This window comes from Chionomys nivalis, chromosome 11 (assembly GCF_950005125.1).
Source record: "Chionomys nivalis chromosome 11, mChiNiv1.1, whole genome shotgun sequence".
Taxonomy (NCBI): Eukaryota; Metazoa; Chordata; class Mammalia; order Rodentia; family Cricetidae; genus Chionomys; species Chionomys nivalis.
Window position 1 is genome coordinate 24,253,625 of NC_080096.1, and position 16,443 is coordinate 24,270,067.

A 16,443-nucleotide genomic window follows, 5' to 3' on the forward strand; every position below is an offset into this window, starting at 1 on the left:
TTACTGGTTTTTGTTGACTTTTAAATATTTTCTTCTACGGGAGAGGGGGAGGGGGGCAAAAGCCAGGAAAGAGCAAATAAAAGTAAGTCAACATAAGCCCCCCCTCCCCAAAAGAAAGTTGCTCCCTACTTCTCATTCCCATTCAAACAAAAGGCCTCTGAAACCCACCCCTTGGCTGGAGCAACAGCCGGTCAGAACTGACTGCTTCCCAGGCCCAGTCTTCAGCTCCCTTTCTGGTGAATGAGGGCTGGTGGTGGACAGTCCCTTTGTCTCCCAGCCCTGGGTGGACAAAGGGGCTTCCGGAAAGAGAGAAAGAGGATGGCCAGTGGAAATGGGCTCCCTCCATCCTCGGCCCTGGTGGCCAAGCGTCCATCCGCCCTGGGGCCGTTCCCCAGATACGTCTGGATCCACCAGGACACACCCCAGGATAGCCTAGACAAGATTTGCCATGACATCTGGAAGAGAGTTCAGGGCTTGCCAGAGTCCCTGCAGCCCAGGACCTCACTGGAGAAACTCTCCGCGCCGATGACTGGGACCGTCAGCTTCCAAGAAGAGTGAGTAGTCCCCTGTTTGGTTGACTATCAAGGAATGGAGGGAAGAGGAATGAAGTCTGACTTTGGGTTGAACGCTCTGGCTCTCCATCCCCATAAGCCTCAGTAAGGGGAGGTTGGCGGAGGGAGCTGACCAAGGTCCTGAAGTTCCAGGGAAGCGAGTATACATCATTCCTGGCGGCTTCTTTCCAGCTGTTAGGGAGACATTTCTGATTCTAAAGGCCTGGGTAACTAATACGAAGCTCTGGGGTCATTGTAAGAGCATTATCACCAAGCCTAGGGTTTAGATTACTGTATCCCGAGACAACTAGAGGCTCTTTCCCCTCTCCCAAGCAAAGTTCAGGCTTCGGCACAGATGAGTCTGGTGGCTGGAAACCACATCTGGAATCCCCTAATACAGAGAGCAGCTGTCCCATTCAGCATCCACAGAGCTACTGCAAGAGCTCACATCAAAATATTTACTGGGAAGGCATTGACATATTCAGAGGACATAATAGAAAATTAAAGTGCTGGAAGAAAGCTGTAAATAGCCAGCTTCCCGGATGGGAAATCCCATGTGTGGGAAACCCAGAGCTAAGTGTTTCTGCATCAGGGAAAAGTTGAGGAGATATTGTTGGGACTGGATATTGGAAAGGAGAGGAGGGATGAGAGAGGAAGAAGGGATCTCATTAGGAAAAAGAGTGCTTCCGCTGCCGTGATTAATGTCACTGTTGAGTACTCTTTCAAGGCTCAGCATCTTCAAAGTGGGCTGCAAGCGTTAATTAATCCTCCCGGTCTCCCTGCGAAACAGGTATTAGTGTCCCCATTTTACAGATGGATTAAGTGTTAATAATTAAGTGCTAATTAAAGACTAAGTGATAATTAAGTGTTGTCTCCCCCCCCCAACACATGCTCCGACTCAGCTCAGAGATGGGGGAACCTTTCAGGCATTTATTTATCTGCCGCTTCAGGTTTCAGGGCTCTCAAAGCAATGGCTGAGAGGGAAAGCCAAGGGCAGCAGATGCTCAGGTCTGCACTTGCTGCAGTCCCTTCGCAAGCTCCCTTGCTTGATGCAGATGAAGGTAGAAGGCATGCTGGCTGCTTCTGCCTCCTCTGCCCTGTGCTCAGCCAGACCGGCTCATTTGGAAGTGGCCTTTCTATAGCCAGAATCCTGTGGCTGGTCTGCTCAGTGGCACTGAGCTCCTAGGCCCTGTTCATTGCCATCTGCTTTAGGACAACACCTTGGCATGGGAAAGCTTGGGGCTGTAGTCAGCTCTCTCAGGGGCCAAGGAGCTGATTGTCCACTTTCTGGATCAGAGGTCAGCAACAGTTTCCAGTAGATAGCCCTTCCTCTGCCAGTTCACCCCGAATTCATGGAGACAGACTCTACTACTTCCAGTCCCCCGTTGGCCGGAAATTGAACTGGCCTCACTTTGGCCGGCTGATTCACTCCATTTGGCCTTGATTTCCTCATCTGCAAATTGAGGATGACGTGCCCTGCCTTGTCCAACTCAAGAGTCGGTAACGAGGGTCGAATGTGATGGGAAACCAAGAAATGAAACATGCATTATACAAACAAACCTGGCTTACTATGTAATTCATCAAGTTTGGGGATGGGAGGGTCACTGCTATTGGCTTCAATCTGGAGTTTTCATGTTGTGCTCCAAGGCCCGAGGGTCCTTCAGATGGCCACCCTGGAGTCAAGTGGGCTGTGCGCTGGGCCCCACACATGCTTCAGCCAGAGCTGTTGAGGCTTTTGTTGGTTTTACTAACTGGAGTTCTGAATATGGTTGTATTTGAAAGAGTTCAGAGACTGAGAAGAGACCTGGGAAACCATTGGTTGAGGTGAATAAACCACATCATAACTGTGTAAGCTATCTACCTAGTAGAATGCAATGAGCGCTTCTTGAAACGAAAGACAACCAGGTTCAGCCCTGTGCCAGCTGCAGAACCTGTGACTGTCAGTGGACCTGAGTTTTGGTTCCTCGTCAGCCAAATGGGGGTAATGGTAGGGGTTGCTGGAGGTGGCAAACCAGAGTCATTCAATGATCCTGTTAGTAGTTAGGATTGATAAATTCCTTATAATGAGAACAGCTATAATTTTCTGGTAAACCTTGCATATTTTGCAGGAGGTAGGTACTTTTTCAAACTCCCCATTTTTATCCATTATACAAATTTGCAAACCCCCAAAATAAATTTGGGTAGTGAGAGTCTATAGATCTAAATTTCTATAACTATCAAACTGCCATTCTGGTTTCTCAATTGCTCCTGAGTCCTTTTAATTGAAACTTATTCTCATTTATTTGTCTGGTTTTTTCTTTTCTTTCTTTATTTTCTCTCTCTCTCTCTCTTTCTTTTTTTTTTCTTTTGATCTTTTTCAAGACAGGGTCTCTCTGTGTAGTTCTGGTTGGTTTAGAACTTGCTCTGTAGACCAGGTTGGCTTTAAACTCACAGATATCCACCTACCTCTGACTCCTGAGTGCTGGAATTAAAGGCCTGCACCACCAGCAGCTGTTTGTTTGTTTTTTTGAGCCAGGGTCTCACTACGTGGTCCAGGCTGGCCTGGAACCCATTATACATCCCAAGCTGAGCCAGGGTCTCACTACGTAGTCCAGACTGGCCTGGAACCCATTATACTTCCCAAGCTGAGCTCAAACTCACAGCCTCCCAGATGGTAAAATACTTTATTAAAGAGGAGTAGGCTGAGGTTTGAAGAAGTTCCTTTCTTTGCCTGTGGTTCTACTCTTAAGAGAGGGTAGAATTTCAGAGATGAAGTACTGGACCATCTTGGCCCAGCTGTGACCAGGGTGACCCATCTTCTCCTAGAACACGAGGCATCTCGGCACAGTCACGTTGCCTGGGAACCCCATGTTCTGAGGGATCACGGGTAGACTTTAAAACTAGAGAGAGCACACCAGGGTGTCTTATGTGTTTGGGCCATGAGACACCCGCCTTTCAGTCTTTTCCCTGACCAATCTGTAGAATTTAGTTTGATGGTGTCGCTTTTCAGGACAACTAAGCTAGTTTTTGAATCTTAAAAACTTTAAAAATATTTACGTGTATTGGTGTTCTGTTTGTATGTCTCTGCACCACATGTGTGCCTGGTACCCACATACACCAGAAGAGGGCGTTGGTCCTCCTCAGTCTGGATTTAGACAGTTGTGAGCTGCCATGTGGGTGCTGGGATTTGAAGCTGGGTCCTCTGGCAGAATACCTGAGGCTCTTCACTGAGTCATCTCTCCAGATCCCAGAAAAAGTTTCTTGACCCTGTCCCCAATTGTCTCAGAAACCTGAACACGAGGTCTTGGAGGCCATCCTGGTCTGCCTGAGTCACTTCCACGATGTCCTTGCCAAGTAGTCATTCACCCCTCTCTCAGATGGAGGAGTGCCATGCCTGAAACTGCCACCTCTCTCAAAGGGGCTTGTTGTCCCTGGAGCTGAAATTGATTCCCATCAAACTAAGAGATCTCTATTCTTTTCTTGGGGCTACAGGATTACTCTCTCTTCTCTCTCCAGTGCTTTAGGTGGCAAAGGACAACAGCAGACCCCTCCCCAGATTTTTTGGCTTTGCAAACTGAATGCCCCTGGTTTCCTTTTACTCTTTATCTGACTCGTATATTGGTTTCCTGTTCATATTCCAGGTGCTCATGGCAATGGGGTCCTCAGAACCAAGTGCGGATATGTGGGTGGGATCCATGCATGCTGACTGTATCCACCCCTGCATTATATAGTCCTGTTAGTGGTGACCGACACCGCAGTCACATTCCTTTTCATGCCGTGTTTATTCTGCGGGCACATAGGAGTTCATTTACTTGATCAAAAAATACTAAGAGGCTACTGTGTGCCTGGCACAGTGCTAAGTGATGGGGACAAGTCTTTTGAGTCAGATAAAATCGCAGAAAACAAGTAAGATTTAAACAAACAAACAAAAGAAACTATGATAACTTCAAAATGTGAAGGTGTTCTCATCAGAGAAGACCAGTGATAAGCACATAAAAGAGGTGAGATAATACCAGCTAGCAACAAGTACAACGATGGAAACAGCATCCAACAAAGAAACAACATGAGACCTGTTAGGCTGAAGTGTAGGCGCCTGTGAGCTGCGTCTCAGATGCCAGTAAGCAGCTGGGCATCTGACAATCCTGGAAGAGACATCTAGGTGGAGACAGGAGACACAGCAAGCACAAGGACTCTGAGGGGATGATGTGAACTTTGGGAGAGAGAGTGTGGCTGGGGGTCCTGAGGGATGGGGACATAGTGTCAGTTGACACCCGAATAGGGCTGGTGAGGTCTTAAGTGGCCTCAAAGTGTCACCGCATAGAGCTGAGATCTAGTGTGGGTGTGCTGGCACACTCTGGGAGCTTTTCAGAGATCCCTTCAGTTTCTGCACAAGCGTGGCTTAGGATGTGTGTGAGAAGTCAGAGGTCTCTGGGGAGATGCTATGATAGACCAGCTGAGGCCCACTTGGGGAAGTGTCTGGACCACAGTGACTATACCATGGATGGAACAGTAGGGGGTTCCGTGTGCAGCTTGAGGGAACCAGGGACCCTGCAGATGGCTTGGGCACACCGAGATGAAGAGGGAATGCAGGGTTTTTACCTTGGTTATAGGTTGAACAATGGTTCCTTTTAAAGAGGTGGGGCAAGAAGTGGGGAGAAATGGGTTTTGGCAAGAAATCAATAGTTCTGTCTAGAGTCAATTAAACTCTAGAATCCTGCTCAGTTATCTTTTAATTAGTCTTAAATTTGGGCTCAGAGAATTGTGGCAAGCCACTTACTGACTCATATTCGAGGATTACATATTCATTCATTCACCGCACAGCATCACTAATAAAGTTCCCCAGCCTCAGAATGGGGGCTTTGGGTTTTCTGCTGTCTCTGTTGCTCCGACTACACAACAGTCCTTGTTCATTCATTTCTATTTTGGTGCCTTCAGTGAATGCTTGCCATTGCCTTCTGCAGACCAGGCCCAAGTGCTGGGCCACAGGGATACAGGGCTAAGAAGGGCAAATCCCCTTCCCTTGAAAAGTCGCCTGGCCAGTGAATACGGTGGGACACAGACTCTTCAGGCAGCAGCAATACCCAGGAAACATTTAATGTGCACTTGCTGGCTTTGGTGAAACATTATTTTGTGATGGAAAGAGGATACAGGCCCTGACATCTTTTGTGGAGCTTCAGTGCCTTGCAAGGACGATGGGTGACATACAACAATAAGCATGCTAATGAAGGAGCACATGACTGAAACTTGGGGAAGGCTTTCGGGATAGATTTGGCACCCCTGCACTGTGACTGTAGCAGAAGACGTGGGTACAGTTCCATGGTAGGAGACGGTACCATAACCAACAGTAGCTTTGTTATCAGGCTTCTCAAACTACATGTGTCCCTGGTCTTGAGGATGGAGAAGGTGGAGCTCGAGGAAAGAGTCCAGCAAGTTTAGGGAAGGATGGGAGCTTCCTAAGCATGGAGTACACGGTGAGAGAGGAATGGAGTTGGAAGGTGATCCTGGGTTGGCTGGCTGTGAGCAGCTTCCCTGACGGCTTCCAGGCCCTTCCTTGGCTCCTGAGCTTGTCAAATCAGGTTGAACCTGGTTTGCAGAGTTCAAAGTCTTTGCTGAGCATCATGCAAAGTCTGGCAGAGAGATAAGTTGGCAGGAAGAAATCTGATTTAGGCATTCAAAGTCCAAGCAAAACAAAAAGCAGAATCAGGAATGAGCCTAGCACCCTGGTGGTTCACACTGACTCTCATTTGTTCCAGGAGGGACACTTGCTCACCCCATCTACACGGGTGTAGGCGGCGACTGCTCCTTTGTTCCTGGCTGCCCAGACCCAAAAGAATCCCATAGAAACTGTATTAATTGCAATACTGTTTGGCCAATAGCATAAGCCTATTTCTAGCTAGCTCTTTCATCTTAAATTAACCCATTCCTATTATTTTGTATTTTACCACAAGGTTGTGGCCTACTGGTAAAGTTCCAGCATCTGTCTCCCTAGGTGACTACTTGACATCTCCTTGACTCCACCTACTCTCTCTCTACATCTCTGTTCAGATTTTCTGCCTGGCTTTACTCTGTTAAGCCATTGGCCAAAAGCAGCTTCTTTATTAACTAATGGCAATAAAACATATTTACAGCATACAGAGGGGAATCCCACATCACTTCCCCTTTTCTATCTAAATAAAAAGGAAGGTTTTAACTTTAACGTAGTAAAATTACATGTAACAAAACAGTTATCAAGCAAAAATTATAGTTACAATATTTAGTCCATTTACATTTGGCAAATTAACAAAAATGCTCCATCATCTTTCCTATCTTTGTGAGTCTAAAGTTATATATCTAATCCATCTTTTATAATTTCAACAATCTTTCTTCAACTCCATCAAAGACCACAGAAGGATATAATATTACTTAAGTAAACAGGAAGTGAATTGTAAGCAATTCCCAAAGCATCTCACTACCTGGGCAGTCACCCAAAGTTCTTCTGTAACATTGTAGCATCCCTCTTCAGCCACAGGCCCATAGTTTCTGACAGACTTTTCCATGAAGCAGGAAATTTCAAAGACAGTTCCATCTATGTTGACAGTTTGTCACTCACTTTCTTCTGTGTCCTGCGGAATGTCTGGCAGACTCATGAAGCGGGAACTCTTCAAGACTCTCTCACCTTCTTTAGGCAACTTCAGCAGTCATTTTTCTGTGGGCCCTGCATGTCCAGTTTATAAAGCATACCATCAAGCAGTAAAAGCAAGAGCAGTTTCTTGCCAAAATGTCTAACCAACTCCATACGGAACCTCTTTGATACCCATCATCCTCTTGAAGTAGACTGGTGCTGCCAGGAGCAGATGTGTCTCGCTGTCATGAAAAGTCCTAAGTTCTTAAAGCATTTTAAATGCCATATTCTGTTAGTCTTTGAAGGGTATGAAGAATAACTGTCAATCTGAAATTTATCTCTGTACATCTAGAAAACCTAACTAACATGACTACAAGCTTGGCTATAATAAATGACTGTCTATTAATCTGTATTTGTTAATTTTACATTACATTTTTAAATGAGTTGCTCACACTCAATGCTTTAATCAAGAGCATAAATATACAAATAATAAAACTGACCTTAAATTTGTATCAATAAACCGAGATCCATATCCGTGAAAAGTATTCATCTATATATCACACGGGGTAAGCCAGAGAGACTTGGGAAGCTAAGGCACTGCCTTGTTTGAATGACTCTCCCAACAGGGCAATTCTTTCTACTATTGTTATTAAGGAACTGAGTGGATTTATTTTACTGGAGAAATCGCTTCAGACACACATTGTCTTTTACTATTATCTTGAAAGCGTGGAGCCTGGTGATGAGAGTAAAATGCAACAAGACCCACACATAGAGAGAGACCCAGCCTGACAGATGTCTCCCATTCCAGGCGTTCTGGGTATCTTTGTGGTCTAAAGTGATCAGCGATGCTTTCTTCCCCTCCAGGAGTTAGCACCTCCTTGAGAGTCTGTGGAAGGCAGTTGAGCATCCTGCTGCTGGAACACATAGTCCCACATCTCTCAATAGCTGGAGGATGATGTCAGAGACCCATAAACAGGTGTGTCTCCCTCCTGAGCTCCCCATTCCAGGTCTCAGCATCTGCCCCACTGGCATTGTGATACCCACACCCTTATCCCTTGCTTGTCCCACGAACTAGTACGTGGCATTCAAAATCCGAACAAAATAAACTCAGGAATGAGCTCGGCAGCCTTTTGCACTGAAGTTCATTTGTTTCAGTAGATCCCTGCTTACTCCAGTCTTCCATACAGGACAAGCCAGAAAAACTTGAGAGGCAAAGACGCCACCTTGTTTGGACGATTCTTCCAACAGTACAATTCTTTCTACTGCTGTTATTGAGTAGTTGCATGAACTGGGGACAAAGAAGCTCAGGAACCTTCGAGTCATTGCTTCCTCATTTTTGTCATGTCTGCCATCCTGTCCCGGTGCCTTTGCTCCCTCCCCCTTCAGGAGGTTCTCCACCCTTCACCAGCTTCATCCGCCTGAAGCTCGTCAATAGCTCTGTTCAAACGTCTCATGTTGGCCTCTGTTCTTTTGGCTTGGCTTGGAGTCTGTGTAGTAATTCTGAGTAGTATTTCTAGGCATACACGTTGCTGTTTTTTTTCAGTGTTCTGTCTGTAATCTAAGATGAGCACCGGTAGGCATACACGGCTTTGTGGCCTTGTGTCTACTCCGGCGTGCATGGCCTTGCATCTGCTCTGGCATGTACGGCCTTATGTCTGCTCTGGCATGCATGGCCTTGCATCTACTCCAGCATGCACAGCCTTGCATCTGCTCCAGCATGCATGGCCTTGCATATGCTCTGGCTACTCAACTATCAGAAATGGCCTTTTGTTTACCTGTTGAATTCCTACCTGCTCTTAGAAACAGGAACTAGGATACTTTCTTCTCTCTCTGCACACCCTCTCTCTCTGATGCTAGGGATTGAACTGGGGACCTGGCAGTGTACTGTCCCTACAGTTCCTGCCCAGAGATTTGTTATGCATTACTCCACTTCTCCCTTAAGAGTTTTATATGATTCTTAGGGCTGGGCAGAGAGTTCAGTAGTTAAGAGCAACTGACTGCTCTTCCAGAGGAGCTGGGTTCAGTTCCCAGCACCTACATGGCAGCTCACAACTGTCTGTAATTCCAAGATTTGACACCCTCACACAGAAATATATGCAGGCAAAACACCAATGCACATAAAATAAAAATAAGGAATTTATATAAAAAAGGGTTTTATATGATTCCATATAACAGAAACTAGACAGGAGGATTAGAACCACTAATTCTCTAGTTTCTCTAGTTGAAACCAAGTTCCTTAGAATGTGTCACTTGCTGCTCTCATCTGAAAAAATGGAGAAATGTCATAGTGACTACCCTGAAGGGTCCTGTCAATGGAGTAATGAATGTGATGCCTGATGGTACTTGGGGTAAGATAAAAGGCTCCATGTTCCTCATTGTCATTATTATCATTGTTCTCCCTGTCACTGTGACACCACTGTAACCATTGTCATCACTACCACTGCCATCATCATGATTGTCATGACTGTTACTATCATCCTCCATCATGATCACTATTATTGCTATCATTACCATCACCAGACAAATCTCACCAGTATCACACCATCATCACTATCAGCATCACACTGCCACTATCACCCCCATGGCTGTTAACAATAATCATCATTACCATCACCTTCATCATCTCATCAACATCATCATTATCACCGTCATCGCTGTCACCCCCATGGCTGTTACAATAATCGTCATTACCATCACCTTCATCATCTCATCAACATCATCATCATCACCAATCACACCACCATCATCACTGTTATCACAGTTATGGTAAATAACACCACCACCACCTTCATCATCATCATCACTGTTATCACAATTATGGTTGACATCATCACTATCAGCATTATCATCACTTCACCATCATCGTCGTCATCGTTGTCACCCCCATGGCCATTACAATCGTCATCATTGCCATCACCTGCATCTCTCATCGTCATCATCGTCACCAATCCCACCACCATCCTCATTGTCCCCACCATCGCCATCATCCTTACCGTTATCATAGCAGCAGCATCACTCCACCGTCATCCCACCACTGTCGCTGGTACCATCATGACCCCCATCCTCCTCATCACCATGGTCACCGTCACCATCAGCACTGATAATTAGCAAAGATGAAATGACAGCGCGAGAATGCAATGGGGAGAGGAGGGTCTGGGTCTCATTAGTCAAGCTGAAGGAAACTACTCAAGTAAGGAATAGAGATTTGGGGGAGCGAGAGAATTTTGTAACTTATCCTATTTCACGAGAGAAAGCAGAAGAGATGAGCACAGGAGACAAATGCCTCCCTGGCAGCAAGGGCAGGGCGATGTAGTCTTTATAACAGTGATGGAATTGAAGAACTAAATTAGAACCAATGCTCTCGTTGCCTGTTGGCCAGAAGCATGCCTGTCAGCTCCATCCTAGCACGGGAGTCTTCATGTTCTAATGGTCACCTGACGTTGTACTGTGGGCTGCCTGTGGCAATGGTTCCCTCTAGCACTGCACCACGGGGTTCCTTAAGGACAGGCCTCATGTCTTACTCATCTTTGTCTCTCCGCTGTCCAGCCAAGTTCCTGGCACTCAGTGATTATGCAGTATGTATGAACGAGGGAGGAAGTGAATGATGGACGAGCCATTAAAATGCCACCTTGAGGAGACTGAGCCCTAGCAGTGGCTGGGATTCAAGCAAAGGGGCACAGCCCTCAGAGAGAGCATGGAGGCATGTAGGGCGAGAATATCATGCCTATTGAGACCTGGCAGATTTTGCCCTTCTGCCTTAGGTTTCATAAAAGGGAACTAGCATGTTCTTGAGCAGCTTGTATGTGCGAGGCTCAGGAAGTCAATGTACTCTTATTTCCGTTCCTAGCAACCTTTCCACGGTTGTAGATGGTCACTATTGTTCTCATTTTGTGATGAAGATGATGCTGGGGCTCAGAGAGGTTAGGCAAACGTGACCAGCTAGAAGGGAGCTGAGGTAAGATAGCCCAAGGGACTTCAGTGCCTGAGCTCAGTGGACAAGAGGCTCCCTTCTCAACAGCCGGCTGTCCCTGCCTGCTTAACACCAGGAGCCATGAGCAGCAAAGGAACACGTATCATGATTAACGGTCCCGCTTCCCGTGTCCCCCTTTGGAATTTGATTTTATGGGTTTCGGGAACTGTGTCGCAGGTTGTGGAGGCCTGCAGAGACAGGCCACCAGTGGTTTGGTTTAATCCCCTTTTTAATATCTTTGTTGCAACGTTCTTTCCAATTCAGCTCCCAAGTCACATTAAAAAAATACCTCTTCCTTGGGGTAAGCCTTCCCTTATTAAACAGATTCAAATGAAAAGTTTTAAAGATAATTTGAACAATAAGAATCACTAGGCAGCTCCCAGCCGAAGCTCCTTTACTGCTGTGTTTATTCCCAGTGTTTCCTGTCTCATTCCCCAGCTCACTGAATTCCTCATTCCCCAAACTCAGCTCTCTCAGGCCTTGGCTGCACTCAACACTTGATCTCCTGGGGGCGGGGCGCCACGGACTCAAGGAAGGGGCGTGGTTTGGAGGGGTGTGTCTCATTTCCGCTTGTCAATGACTGTTAGTTAGTCCCAGGACTGCTGTGAAGAATCTAGAGAAGGGGGCTGGAGAGAGATAGCTCAGCAGTTAAGAGCACTGACTCTTCTCCCAGAGGACCCGGGTTCAATTCCCAGCGGCTCACAGTTCCAGGGGGCCTCGCGAAGGCAAAACATCAAAGCACAATAAGTAGCAATTTCAAAAGATTCTAGAGGTGCTTGTACTTGGAACCACGCCCCAATGCCCTGGAACCTACCTACCGCTCTACACTTCTGGAGTACTCTAGGGGTCAAAGGTGAGGCCCATCAGCTTTCAAAGGAAAGCGTGGCAGGTGATCTTTACTGAGTCTTCCAGCAGCATTTCTGGGACGGTGAAGGAAACGGATTCCACCGTGTGCAGAGACCTGTGCTGAGAAAAGCGATAAACAGGCTTGACATTCTGGGAGCAGAGCGATTTTATAGTGTTGCTGACCTTTGACTGGGAAGGTGTCAACCATCCTGTCCCCACTTAGCAGCTGAAGAAACGAGATCTCAATGATTTTACACCTTGGTCGGCACTGGTGACGCGGGGCTCAGGCTATGTGTGAAGCTGGCCCGTGGGACTCCAGCGCCTGCCACCGACCGGCCGGCCGGCCGGGTCTGGCTCTTCGGCTCACCCTGCAGCCTCTCAGTCAGAACAGCTAACATTTGCATAGCGCGCCTTACAATTTACCAAGCGCTTTCGTATTCATCATCTCCCTTAATCCTGCTGAGGGCTGGAGAGGGGAGGAGGGCTGGGGGGCAGGGCGGCCAGTGCTTTTTCAAGGCCTTCCTTTCGCCGACTCCCTACCAAAAAAGTAATAGCTGGGAGCTTAGTGGGGCTCCAGGTACCTTTGGTACCTCGGCCACCTAGGCGACTATTGCACACCACCCCTAAACTGAGAGAGGTGGTCTGGGTCTCCGGTGGCCAGAGAGTTGGGCTCAACCTTGGTTTGCAAGCGAGACATTTGGGTGTTGTGTGTGCGTGTGTGCTTATGCATGTGTGTGTGTGTGTGTGTGGTTTGGGGGTATATGTGGTGTGTGTGTATGTGTGCACGGCTACAGTTTGTGTACATGGTTGTGATGCGTGTGTATATGTCTGTGTAGTGTGTGTAGTGTGTGTGTTTCACTATGGCGTGTGTACATGATTGTGTGCCTGTACATGTGTCTGGGGTATATGCCTGTGTGCATGGGTGCATAGGTGTGTGCATAATGGATGTGTGGGCATGGCTGCATACTGTATAAGGAGGCAGAGGCAGGCGGATCTCTGTGAGTTCGAGACCAGCCTGGTCTACAAGAGCTAGTTCCAGGACAGGCTCCAAAACCACAGAGAAACCCTGTCTCGAAAAAGCAAAAAAAAAAAAAAAAAAAAAAAAAAAGGAGAGGATCCCCAGCAGTTCGCTGACTGGACCTGAGCAGCGGAAGATGGAGGGTGGAGCAGTTTTGATGAGCTAGCTGCCCCGCTTCCCTCCCACGTGGTCCCAGGTCACCCTGGGAGGGGTGATATATGTGTCATGGGAGTAGTGTTGGCCTCTGAACCCCTGTTAGTAGAAAGGCCAGAAACACCACCATCTTCAACCCGAGCTGACATGGGTCTCCCTTGGGGAAAATTCAGACTGGGTTCAAGGGCATCTGTCTCCCCTGGTAGGTCTCTCTTTGTCTGAAGCCCTTGGATGCAAGAGTGCAGGTTGGTATCTGTGGTTTTCCAGAACTTGCTGTACATTGCTCCAGGCTCCTCTGGATTTTAAAGTTTGCACTAAGGAATCATGTTATTCTGATGGTCTTTCCTTTATATGTGACGTGTTTTTTTTTCTCTTGCATCTTTGAGTACCCACACTTTGTTGTGAATATTTGGTGTTTTAACTGTGATATGCCATGGGGAGTTTCTTTTCTGGTCTTGACTTTTTGCTACTCTGTGTGCTTCTTGTATCTGAATGGCTGTGTATCAAATTTCCTCAATTTGGGGAAATTTTCTTCTGTGGGCTTGCTGAAGATATGGTCCAGGTAACTGGCCTGTCATCCTTCTCCTTCATCTACGTCTATTCTGAATATTTGGATCTTTTCATGGTGTCCCACAGTTCCTGTGTGCTTATTTTCTTTGTTCTTCCCCTCCTCGTCCCCTCCTTCTCTCTTCTTTGCTTATGTGGTCTAATTCCTCTACTTTAACTTCAGGTCTTGATAATCTATTCTCTACTTGATCTATTCCACTTGTAAGGAGTGAGCGGGTGGTGTCTCCTATGCAGCTTGAGCAAGCCAGAGACACGGAGGCAGAACCAGGAGTTTTGGCTTGGGTTCTTGGTTGAACAATGAAGACATTTAAAGAAGTGGGGAGAAATGGGTTTTTGCAAGGAGTCAGTCATCCTCTCTAGAGTCAATTGAACTCCAGAATCTTGTTGAGTTGTCATTTAATTAATCTTAAATTTGGACTTAGAGAATTGTAGCAAGCCGCTCACTGACTCTTAGCCGAGGATTACAGCTTCATTTGCCACATTATTGGAATTCCTCAGCCTTGGAATGGGGGCTTTGGGCTTTCCTTTGACTGAGGGACAGCACCTGCTCATTCATGGTTTGATTTCTTCCACGAATGCTCACCATGGCTGTCTGTAGGCCAAGCCCTGAGTTTCTAAATGGGTTATCGAGTTCTTTAAATTCCATCTTCATTTCAGCTTGAGTTTCCTTCAATATTTCTCTACTGAATTCGGTTTCCAAGTCTTGAGTTGTCCTAGACACTTCACTCTGCCATATGTTTGTGTTTTCCTGGGCCTCACGCAGGCATTTTTACTGTTGTTCTCACAGAGTTCGCGGAGCTGATTTGTTAGCCTCCTCTTTAAACTTGAATTCTTAGATAAAGCTGATGGTTGCTCTTCTAAGTTCTGTGTCTTGGAGTTCATCCAGGCAATTCTCATCATAGAACATTTCTATGGGACTGGTGGACTTCATGGCATCCAGAATATTGCCTTGGCCTTTCATATTGTTTGTGTCTGTGATGAGACCTGGGCTTGTGGATTTCTTTCTTCCATTGGTTGTGTCTGTGAGTCTGAGACTAGGCCTGACAGTTGGGGATAGTATGGGCAGACAAGGTTCCCAGGACACAGCAGATTGGGACACATATGTGTATCACAGGCTAGCCCTGGAGGTTGGGCATGGTATGGAAAGGTTAGCCTCAGGCAGACTTACCAGACTGAGACGGCACACAAGATATGTGACTGGGTCCAAGCCCGGTCTGAGCCTGGACACATCTGTACAACCCAAGACAGGTTTGAAGATTGGGGAAGGTGCTCGTGGACTAGCGTTAGATGGAATCACCAGGCTGTATTAGAGCACAGCGTAGGATATGTGACTCAGGCTAGGGCTAGCGATTGGAGCTCAGCATTTTTTTTTTTTTTAAGACAGGGTTTCTCTGTGTAGTTCTGGCTGTCCTGGAACTCACTCTGTAGACCAGGCTGGCCTCAGACTCAAAGATCGGCCTGCCTCTGCCTCCTGAGTGCTGAGATTAAAGGCGTGCGCCACCATCACTCAGCCACAAGCACATCTTAAGTCTTTGTTTCTTACTGCATCCTGAAGAGGAGCAGCTATCAAAGGACTTGATGACAGCATGATGAAGTCGAGGTTTTTCATCAGATGGTCATGCTACCCCACCCAGGCTGTGGTGGGGAGTGCTCAGAGCTGTACCATGTAATCGATGTTAGCACTGACTGTCCATTTCCATAAAGCAGACCTGTGGCTTAGATATGAGGACTCTTGCTAAAAGATCTGGCCTCCCTCTGCAAAAGGGTAGGGAGTCAAGTCTAGCTAGTTTCCACCTCCTTCCAGGAACTGACCTCTTAAGTACTCTACCATGCTGTTCCCCACCAGGTAGACACAGAACCGTGAGGCCAGAGGTCAGTCTGCCGTCGGACCACGGTTCAAGCCTCCACTTGCTTCAGCCACGTGGCCAGGACACTTGGCTTGCATGATGTGTTTTCCATTGGTCTAAGATGCCGTAGCGGGAGGAAAATATTTCGGCGCTAACAACTTGCTGCTTGCGTTTTTCTGTTGTTTGGCTCAGCGGAGTAGCAGTTTTCATCCTTGCTCGGTGTTATCGTGCACACAGAGCTGTCGCTGGGGGAGCTAACCACACGCTTGCTTAGTCATTGTGCAGGGAAGGGGTGCCAGTCAGTCAGTCAGTCGCCTTTATTTCTACACAATTCTGTACACTGAAAATGCAGAAATGACACAGCATTGGAACCGCAAGCACATAATGGTCATGTTAAGAGGTTGGTGAAGTAGAGGGGCCAGCACAGACCTGGAGTCTCAGAACCTTGGCATGGCTTCCGACTTGATTCCTTTGTCAGGAGCCCAGGAGTTAGGTTGCCTTCTTGGAATGACTTACTAGATGGAGTCTGGTAGATATTATGGCATTTATCAACCCAAAGGAGAATGCAAACAGCAGGGGAGGGGGCAGTGCTAACAAAATTCAGGGGGGGGATCCTAGAGGCTGTTGAGATGGTTTCTGGGTAAAGCGCTGCCTGTGAGCACAAGGACCTGAGTTCAGATTCCTGGCACTCAAATAAATGCTGGGTATGACAATGCACATCTGTAGTCCCAGGGCTGGGGGTTGGGGGCAGAGGCAAGCAAATTCCCCAAGTTCATTGGACAGTCAGCCTAGCCAAATTGATAAGTTCCAGGTTCAGTGAGAGAAATATGTGCTTATCTTTGAACTTAGCAAGTTAACTGGTGCTTAGAATATGTGCCCATGAAACCCCAGCTTGTAACATGAGGGGCTGC

The 16,443-nt window shown here is 47.0% G+C and overlaps 1 protein-coding gene across 1 annotated transcript in view; it reads left to right on the forward strand.

Moving 5' to 3' along the window:
- Window positions 1-240: 240 nt before the first annotated feature.
- C11H1orf94 (chromosome 11 C1orf94 homolog) overlaps window positions 241-16,443 on the forward strand; it is a 45,878-nt gene continuing 29,675 nt past the window's right edge. The window contains exon 1 of the mRNA XM_057785500.1: window positions 241-554. Coding sequence (XP_057641483.1) covers window positions 241-554 — 314 coding nt within the window. The remainder of the gene's footprint in view (window positions 555-16,443) is intronic.